This window comes from Balaenoptera ricei, chromosome 4 (assembly GCF_028023285.1).
Source record: "Balaenoptera ricei isolate mBalRic1 chromosome 4, mBalRic1.hap2, whole genome shotgun sequence".
NCBI classification, from domain to species: Eukaryota; Metazoa; Chordata; class Mammalia; order Artiodactyla; family Balaenopteridae; genus Balaenoptera; species Balaenoptera ricei.
Genome location: NC_082642.1, coordinates 64198086 through 64208416, shown reverse-complemented (window position 1 = coordinate 64208416; position 10331 = coordinate 64198086). Strand labels below are relative to the sequence as shown.

Below are 10331 nucleotides of genomic sequence, written 5' to 3'. Positions count from 1 at the left end.
CTGTCCCTATAGGACTGAGTCTTGGCGACCTTTTTGTGACCTCTCTCGCCAGAGGAGGCTGCTGTCACTTTAAAAATTTACTGAAAGAGGAGCCTGTCTGGCTTCCGATCACTCTGGGCGGCGGGAGATAGCTCCCTTTCTCCCTCGCCCCGGGTTCTTTCTGGATGGCCGAGCAGATCCTCTTTAAAGAGACAGTTCATGAAATAGAAACCCGGCGGCTGAGCTAGGAGTTGCGAAAGGGGACGATCCCGTGAGGGTCTAGGACCGGGGAAGGCGCAGCGGAGGATCAGAAAGGGGGCTAGAGCTCCCCTCGCCTCCCCAGGCCCCCCACCTTTTCAAACTCTCCTCCTCCTGCCTGTATCTCCCCCCCCCCCCACCCCCCCCACCCCCACCTCGGAACTGGGAGAGAGAAGTGGAAGAAGTTTTAGTGGGTTTCAGATAACTTTCATTACACATCGGGCTGATAAGAGCAAGAGAAAGTGAGAAAAGAGGGAGGTGATGTGAACCAGAAGGAATAGCTCGGAACTCATTTAGGAAGGGGGAAAAAAGCCAAAACACACCAAACTCGGGTCACCCAGACGAGAGGAGACTTCATTTCTGGTCTTAAAAATACACTGTTGGCGGACAATAAATCTGAAACGCGTGGTCCTGGCGAGCAGATCCTAGAGACGGACAAAGTTATCAGAGACCATTCGGAAATCGAGACGCGAGGCTTTTTTTTTTTTTTTTTTTTTTTAAAACATCTCGAAATGTGGCTCGGGATCGTATGAAAGGATTTTCGTGCAGGAAACCTGGGGGCTGCTGATTATTTTATTTTGTTTGTTTTAATTCTTCTGTGATTGCCTTTTATTGCTGAGTTGAGGCCATAGAAATCTTAAGGTAAGACAACTCACTTTAAAAAAAGAAGTCCTGGCGATGTGCATAGTTTGTTTCTTGGGACAGTTTCCTGCCTTGGCACCCCTTCTCCGGGGCGCCCCCCGCCCCCCCAGCCTTCTTTTCCTACTTGCCCGCAGTCTCGCGGAGCCCTGTGCTTATCTACGTTGCCGGGACTGGCGATTTCCTTGTTCCTCCTGTGCAACGGTGCGGTCTGGACGCGTCTCCGGGGTGGGTCGTCCGGCCTTCGGTGGGTCTCTCTGCCGGCTGTCGGCCTCCTTTCCTTGCGCTCTTCTCCTCCTTCCCCTCCCTCCGTGGGTCTGTCCATCGGTATCAGGGACTCAGAAGGTGGGGCTGCCAAAATCTGAATTCCTGGCACCGGCCACGCGACTTTGGAGCCGCTTTCGGCCGAGTTCCACCTTGCCAAGTAACAGCTTTGCTGTCCAACATCGTGTGCTGCTTCGCGAGAAAGTCACATTCGGACCCTTTGGCTAGATTGTGGGGATTTTTTTTTTTTTTCCTTTCGCTGTTGGATTTTTGAAAGGGCCTTTCTCTAAAGTCCACCTAAAGGGATTTTTTTTTTTAAGCTATCTTTGGAACTTGACAGCTTTTAAAAACACAGGAGTGTGTTCGATGAAATGACGGAAGATGTGCTGTTACTTTATTTTATTCGAGATTTCCGAGACGATTAAGACATTTGGGAGACAAATGCAGTTGTATTAACAAATCAGAAGCGAATAATTCACCCGGGGGGGGGGGGGAAGGTTTCTGGAGAAAGTTAAGCTTTTGTCTTGGCGCAAGAATACGGAGAGTAAGAAAGTTAATACGTTGGTGAAATATTTGAATAATCATATTACATGTATGTAAAAAGACATTCTTTGGAAATGAACCTGTTTTTAAATTAATTTCACTGTTGACAGTGGCAATGGCAATAATGTTAACACGGAGTAAAATTACACCTAGAATTTTTATGTGCAGTATATGCAGTACTTACCCTGCCCTTGCAAAAAGGGAATGCTAGAAAGCTAAGGGGATAAATGATTTTTGACTTTTTGAAATTAACAAGTTTCCCACGTCTTTCTGCAAATATGAAATGGAATTGGTGTTGCATTTCACTGCCTTCACCCTGTTTCCTTCATTAAATATTTCTCTAGTGTGTCAGTAGAACTACCTTTTTTGGGGGGGAGGGGGGCTAGTCAAGAAAACAAACAACAAATATTAACCAGAAATCAAATAAACCAAAAAACAAAGCAACAATCCCAACCTTTTACTGTTTTAAAGTGTGTATTGCTGTTATTGTTTATGCACCTTCCAGACATGTGAGGAGGGGGGATATCTCAAGTTGCCATCTAAGCTGCTCAGCATTGAAAGTTGAAGAAAACAACTTAAAGTTTGTAATTTTATAAATGAGGAATTGTTGAAATCTGTTCTTCTCACTAGAGAGGGTATTTAATATAGACTTTCTGTTGTTGGTGGTGCGAAGAGGCCTCCTTGAAAAAGACTTGATTTGTGTGTGTGTGTGTGTGTGTGTGTGTGTGTGTGTGTGTGTGTGTGGCAATTATTATTCCTATCTTATGTTTCAATTTTTCTTTTAAAAATTGTGGGACTACTTATTGCCCTTTAATTGCCTGATGGCCAAAGGCTTATTCATAATGCCTCTTGACTAGAGCCCTCTGAGTACTGGGCTTCTTCTTGAAGTTTGTGGTGAGTTAATGACTTGAATCTGCAACTGGGTGATTACCTGAATTCTGTGCAAAATTACTTTGGTCTATGCACCCGAGTGTTTAGTTTTAACTTTTATAGGTATAGATACAGCAGAGTTCTGGGGGGGCGGGGAGGAGGTTATTTAATTCATCAATTAATGTTCTAGACTAGATTGTTTAGTCTTTGATAGGAAACTTCCTCAAGTTTGCGCTAACTGATTGACATTAACATTACCAGACTTTCTAGTTATTTACCATCAGGTCAACAACTCTGCAGCTTTTAATATTGATGTTTAAAACATTATTGCTACTATTGAATCCGAATAGCCTCGTTTAAGTAGACAAGACCTTAAAAATGGACACTTCCCATCTTAATTTTTGTTTAATAGGTATCCTGAGTAGTGATTAGTATTTAGCATAGGCCAAACATAAAATCTCATGAAAAATAACAACACTAACATACACAACCATATATAATGATGACAATTTATGTCAATATTCTTACATATTTTTTACTTGTTCACAAGCCAGTTTTGGTATTTTACTTACGAAACATAAAGTTGAAATATGCATTGGCATGTGTTACCTAACACTTTAGGTTGACATATTTTGCACAACTGTTTACCAATTATTTATTTTCATTTGTTTTTCTTTAGTTTGGTCGGAAGCATCAGTGAGACAAATCTTATTATCTTCTTCAATTACGGGTGTGATTTGTTTCATGGTAGTGCAATGCAAACTGAAAAGGAATTTGACAATATTTAGATTAAAGTTTTTAAATTGCATTAATTTAAAGTGCAAAATATGTGAAAGTATACACTTACAAGGGAAGAATATCTGAACCTAAAATATTGACTTGTATCGTTTAGAAATATTATGTTAATATATGCTGTTCAATATTATTTTTCGTAAAAATCACATTGGATAAAATTAAGGCAATAGCACTCATTCATTCATAACAAGGAATCGAGCATTCTTAAAACCAATTAATCAGTTTTTGTAATAATTTACAATTGCTTTGTTCCTTTAAAGGCAGTACATTGGCACTTCTAAGATAACTTATTATTATTCCTTCTTTATTAATATGCATGCTGTCTGACTTTTTTTCTCTTAAGGATTCAAAGGAGGAAACATACATTTGAATAAAATATTTTCAAGCAATTAACCATTCTAATGAATGAACTGATAATGGAAATTGATTGTTCTCGTCTTCTTCCTTCTAGATCTTAGATGAGTTTTGCAATGTGAAGTTCTGCATAGATGCTAGTCAACCAGATGTAGGAAGCTGGCTCAAGTACATCAGGTTCGCTGGCTGTTATGATCAGCACAACCTCGTTGCATGCCAGATAAATGATCAGGTATGTTGTAAAGATTTTCTTGTCTTTCTTGGAGAGCACTAAAAGTATCAGTGAAGCCTGAAGAATAAAAATAACAGTGAGCTTCAGTAGACCCTTGTGGCCTGTTTGTCGATATGGTGAAAGGTAATGCCCAAATATAAGATGCAGAATAAAGTCATTTTCAGTACTTCTTTTTTGGGTAGTTTTTTGCTAGTAAATTTTGTGCTAGTAAACTTCATAAATGCTCCAGTTCTCTGGGAATGACTGAATGATTTAAAAACTGAATACTACTTATTAGTAGCTATTCTTTACCTTTTTTTCCCTTTGCCATCATAATAAGGAGACATTCATAGAAAGTACTGAACTAATCAAGAACATTGAATTTATGCAGAAATTGGAAGTGATACACTTGAAATATTATATAGATTTTATTTTAAATAATAGGTAGAGATATATGTATGATCTACGTGTGAACTTGTCTGATTATGCATTTGATTTGCCTAATTATAAATGAGAAACACTTTTAGATTAATCAAATAACATTTTTTGTTGTTGTTTATGTGAAATGTTTAAAAGTATCACTGCTGGAAATTGCCTTATGGAGGCTCATGCAGTGAGATTAACTTTAATAACAGTAACTATGAAACAAGATCATGAAAATATCAAGAAACATATTTTGCACTCAATAAAGTGAGGTTATGAATCTTGTAACTTAGTATGACAATACTTAAAGCAACAAGAACTTCAACCTGCTAATTTTTGTTTTATAAACATCGTTGAGTTAGAATATAGTTATATTATCATCGTTTATTTCTTTTAAACCGATGGTTATGTAAATCTAATATGTTTCAAAGACCATATTAAAATGGTTGCTTGGCAAATCTACTATGAAAATCACCACCAAGAAAAAGAAAAGTTTAAATTAGATGTTTCCATTTGAAAGCTGGTAAGTAATGCTAGCGTCATATTGTCTAAGACTCTGTTTCAATCATTGTTATGAGATTATTCTTTGGCGTTTTACCAGCTACTAGATAATTTTTACTGACTAAACTGTGTAAGAGGTAGTAAATTATAAAATTAGGTTTAAATGGGAATCATTTAAAAATCTTCAACACATATCAAAAATAATAAACCAATCAATTGGTTTCTTCCCTTTGCTGTAAGAAAACAAGAGACATTATTGACAAAGGAAAACATTATTAAATTAGCTATTGATCGTAAGCAGAAAATATCCCAAGTCCGTCACATGAGTTACTGTCACCATCAACAACAAACACTTCTGAGCACTGACTATATGTAGGTGTGGGAATTACATAGGTGTTGTAAATGAGTGAATTGTGTGTGTGATGCCTCCTAAAAAAGGAACTGGAAGACCTCAAAAGGCAGCTGTAAGATGAAATAATGTACTTATATCATAATAATTATTTGCTAACCATATTTACTGACAACAGGAGCTATTTCCTTAGACAGATAAAACTGTTGTAGGATCAGTGAAAAGATGGTTGAAGAATGAGACTTGTGGCCAATACATTTTTTCATTTAATAGTTATGGGTCTAATATTTTTTAATAAATATACTCTTGTCCTTGGGAATTGTGATCTCATTTAAAAAGGAAACTATTTTGCTGTTCTTAAGTATGAATTAGATCGCTTATTAGAGTAGGCATTTATAATTTTCACATGGTTACTTTTGAGGTACACATTGTAAAATGCATTGCTTTCGAAAGAAAATATGATGGTTTTGTATCTTAATGAAGAGCACGTTTACATATTTTAACTGAAGAATCAGGGAAAATAGTTAATCAGGAAAACCATAAAAGGCTAATATTAGACATACACTATTATTTCTGTAAGTTCTCATTTTAAACTTATGTATTATGCTGGCAGAAATCTAAGATGGTAAGAGAGTACCTATCAAATAACATAGTTGTGAAATTGACATTCTATGGTCAAGTAAGTTCACCCGTAAACAACGAGAGGAAAGTCAGAGGTAAAAGTCAGATTTGTGTGATAGACATATATGCATACAATCACACTTAACCCAGTTGACAAGACAAACGAGAGCAGACATCAAAATAGTGTATGCATCTTTTCTAAAAGCCAATTAAGACTAGCAATTCCAGGAAGCTTTGAAATGTGAATGCTGGACTAGGTGCCATGATAAAAGAGCTGACTAGAGAGATTCTCTAGGTCTATTTTTTCACTCTGTTTTCCGTGAGGAATAGGAGCTGCCAAATGGTGAATAAGCACAACTCATCTCATAATGAACGCTCCCACTGTGTGAGATATTATTTAATATCCAGATATAAAGAGACACCCTGGATCAGGAGTAATTATTAAACATTAACAACATCAACTCACCTGCACACACAAAAGCAAATTAAGCACGCGACAAAAAACTGTAAAAAGTGTTCCTCTTTGTTCTGATTCTTAGATAGAGCTCAAGTTTATAAAATGAATTTTAAATAAGTCCTGGGCTTTAAAAATGAAGAATTTCAGGGGAATCTTTCAACTGCAAGCTAGTCATTGTAATAATTAGGGCATCCAACAAAGAAGGGAAAAGATGACCTAAAACGAAAAGGAGGGTATAAATTATAGTTTACTTTTTCAAAGATATGTATTTTTAAAAATTCTAATGTTCAAGATCAAGTTTAGTCAATTTGGATCAGTTTTATAATGATGTGAAGGAGTTCTATAAAAGAGAATTAATGTGTCTGCTAAAGGTGATAATACAGTTTGATAATAGTGGGACAGTCAAAACACGTTGTCTTGGATAAAACTTATATTTGATTTGTTTGGGGTGATGAGGTACTTAGAAACAGCCTAGGTTTTGATTTTCAGGTAAAGTTGATAAAGCGTGCAATCTGTTTTGTATCATAAAGACAAAGGTTATTCCATGAACATTTTCCTAATACCTCTCTACAAGCATTTTATTTGAGGGGATTTTTCAGAGTTTAAATCTTCCAATAGATTTCTGCAAGTTATTTTATTGCAGATTTCTTTTTTTCAGGCCAGAGTGAGCTTTGTGGCAGCTTTTTTCTTGACAATGCTGCCTAGAAGACTCGAGTTTATTGTTTTTAGATGTCTTTTTCATTTCATGTTTTCAAAATTATTGCAGTGATGTTTTTGGAGATAGAAATTCTGAAAACACTGGCATACTTGCTAAACCATAATTTCTAAGCAGCCGCAGCTTCTGACTGATATCCTTATTCCCCCCTGAAAATATTGTATTAACTACAGTAATTTATCTTTGTAAAAGAAGGCCGCACCAAAGACACTAGTAAATTAAGTCACACTCCAGTCATAAAATAGTAGATCCACTAAAAACACCCAAGGCTCTTTATCCTTGAAGTCCTAATTATTTTTTCCCTTATTGCTTAAAGTTTTTGTATAGTGTTACATAGCTATACTGCTGTGGCACAGCCTTTAGCTGGAAATTTTTACTGAGACAGACAATGCTTCAATATCTTTGCATTTTAATGGTCTGAATTATCCCTGGTTGAGGATCCAGAACTGGCACTGGGAGGTAGATCAGGGCAGGAGCAAAAGCAGAGAATTGGATAATGAAAGTTCTTTCCAGAATAGGTCCTCAAGAGGACCAAATATGTAGAGGCAGCATGAAAATGGTTTATTAATTATTCAGAGGTTTCATTACATCTGGAAGCACCCATGTGTTTAATGTCAAGTAGGCCAAACACCTAGATGATTTACTGAGTGTTTTTTTTTTAAATCTGGATATTTTGATGTCCCTTTCTTTGTTGTCTTGTAGATATCTTACTTTTACATCCATTTTGATGGGTCGATGGAGCATGTTGCATTAGATTTGTTCTCACCCTGCTCCTGCCTTTCCCTCCATCCTTTGATGAGTTTCCTCAGACCTCCACATTGCTATACCCTTCACCTAGATCAAAGGCAAGTGGGCCCACAGACCCCCTAGGTACCTCAAATCAGGCCAGTGCTTATCTAGGATATGTTCACAAGTTTAGTGTACTTATGAAATAGCTCTCTGGACACAAGTTTTCCTCTAATACTTCTTCATGGTGAAACCATTTTGGTTGTAATCAGACAGGTCACTATGGCCCAATTCGTGTAAGTGAACTTTTTCGACTTACACAAGAACTACCTTTCCACTCATGATAATGAGAAAGATCTGGGCATGTGATTTGGGGTAACATTTTATAGGTGTGCATCACAGAAAGGAACGCAATTTCATTCAAGCTCTTGGCCTGCCCTAACATGGTCTACAAGTGGAATAAAGTTCTCAGAAACCCAAGACGTTATTAATCTTGTCATTTACACAAGGTGATAAGTCCTTTCATTTTTAAACAGGCCCTTGACAGCTGGTATTTAGTAAGTAGACTAAGAGAAGTCTGCTGTTCCCTCTGAAGAAAACAAAATGTGTCGATAAGAGATTATCTAATACCTGATGTATATTTTGAAGAAATAAGATCTAGAAGAAGGAGTGCCCTTCAGAGAATACAAGTCAGAATTCACGTAGGGGATTCTGCCAGCTCCCTTGTCGTTGAGGAACAGCTGCAAGATTCTACAGTGTTTTCAGTTGGATCAGGCATTGTTCTCGTTTGTGCTTTACCTTATAAAGTTTTAACTGCTTCCAGGACCATCATGGCTGAATTGGCACACCCACTTTCCCTCTCCCTGGGTCCACGTCAGCAGCGCTATCAGGCTGCTGTGACACTATAACAGTATTATTATTGCAGGCTTATTATGGACTCAGTTATCAAGTTATTTTCTTTGGCTTTTTACTGAAAAAAAAATGTATGCCTACATCATTCAATTAATGCAATTTGTGCAAAAAAGCAAAATGTAGTATCTTAGCCTTTCTCTACTTTTTAAACATGTTTGCGTCAACTGTCAGGTAATTTGTTAATTTGCTCTTCCTTTACAAGGATTTCTGTCCACATTTTCTATGACCTCTTTTGATGTTAAAATTATTATTGGCTTTGGCCATTTTCTTTGCTTTGCTTTTAAGTCAAGTTCCACTTTTATACCAAAGTTATGCTCTGCTGTTTTAAGATGAATGCCAGCTGGCAATACCCAGAGACTGGCTTTGTGAACGGTGCCTAAGCTGACTTTGGGGGGAATGCTGTCTGGCTGATAAGTTACTTCCTTCACCCGAAGATGAAGCTGTCTCAGACATAGTCTGTCATTTGATATTTACATGATAAAACAAATAGCATCCCCTCCCCACAAAAAAGTTTCCCTCATGTAATTATGCCCAGCACACAACCCTGCCATAGCACTACACAGACTAGGAATTTTTACCAAGCTCCACAAACCACATAAATTGAAAAAAGATGATCTGCACATTCTAAGTAATTAATATTTGCATGTACACAACACTTTTCATTCAGGAAGATCTAAAAGCATCACAACCATACCAGACTCCAGCTATTTCTGGAATGGTACCAAGAAGATAGTTGTCAGAATTCATTACAAGCCAGTCATCAAGGAGGAAAACATGTTGGTCAAGAACACAAGAAACACCTCCAGCCTAGTAAAAAACCCAAAGAGGATCTTTAGCTTCCTCACTTTCCAAGCATTCTGAAACTGTTCAGAATGATCAATTTTCATAGAGTCAGACAAAATGGCCACATTAAAGACAGGTGGCTAATGAATATTTCTTGTGGGGTCTGTAGAGAGATCCTTAGAGGTTATTTAACAGGACAACTTGCAAGGCTTCCAGGCTGGGTACACTGTAGGCTCCAGGTATAATAATGTGTATCTTTATCACTTGCCCTGTTCTTGCAAACTGGAGTCAACAGTCAGTCCTTTCTGTTTTGTTTCATCCAATAAATTACACTTGGCTTTCTCTTCATGTTCTTAATGAAGAGATAAAGATGTGTGGGGCAGAACTTCTCCTTCATTAATATTTTTGTTCTGAAAATAGCCAGTGGATACATATAATTTTGTTTTGGAAGCAGATACAGCAAGACAGTACCTGACATTTCTCAGTTAATATCTTATAGTGTTTAGACTGTTACCTTAAAGACAAATTCGGGATACTATGTCTTTGGAGGAACTAAGGAAACTAAGGATGGTTTGCTTTAGCAAAGTTTGGCCACGATAATGCTTCCATTCTGTTGGACAAATATCTTTACATTCTGTCATCAATCTCTGTCTGCTGAAGACACTTTTAGCTATCTCTTACTAATCAGGATTAGAATGTGTAATACGGTCCTTCTTTCAGAGGTTAAAAACTTGTCACCCCTGCCCTCCTGAGTAGGGGTTTCCCATGTTGCTATGGAAGGATCAGGGGTCCAGAGCAAGTCTCCTAAAGCCAGCACATATGCACACGTTGTCTCTGTGGACTTGATGTTACCTCTGCAGCACCAAGACTGGCAGATGTGCTCATATCAAATATTGACTTTGTTCAGACATGCAAATGGTCACTTATCTCC

At 37.5% G+C, this 10331-nt stretch overlaps 1 protein-coding gene across 9 annotated transcripts in view; it reads left to right on the top strand.

The window, feature by feature from the left end:
• Positions 1-10331, top strand: part of MECOM (MDS1 and EVI1 complex locus) — a 572766-nt gene that overhangs the window by 509234 nt on the left and 53201 nt on the right. For 7 of the 9 annotated variants that reach the window (XM_059920491.1, XM_059920488.1, XM_059920489.1 and 4 more), the window contains exon 3: positions 3800-3934. In XM_059920491.1, the coding sequence (XP_059776474.1) occupies positions 3800-3934 (135 nt within the window). Of the gene's footprint in view, positions 1-86; positions 880-1019; positions 1124-3799; positions 3935-10331 lie in introns of those variants that run through there. The other 2 variants (XM_059920493.1, XM_059920494.1) reach the window with 2 other exon arrangements.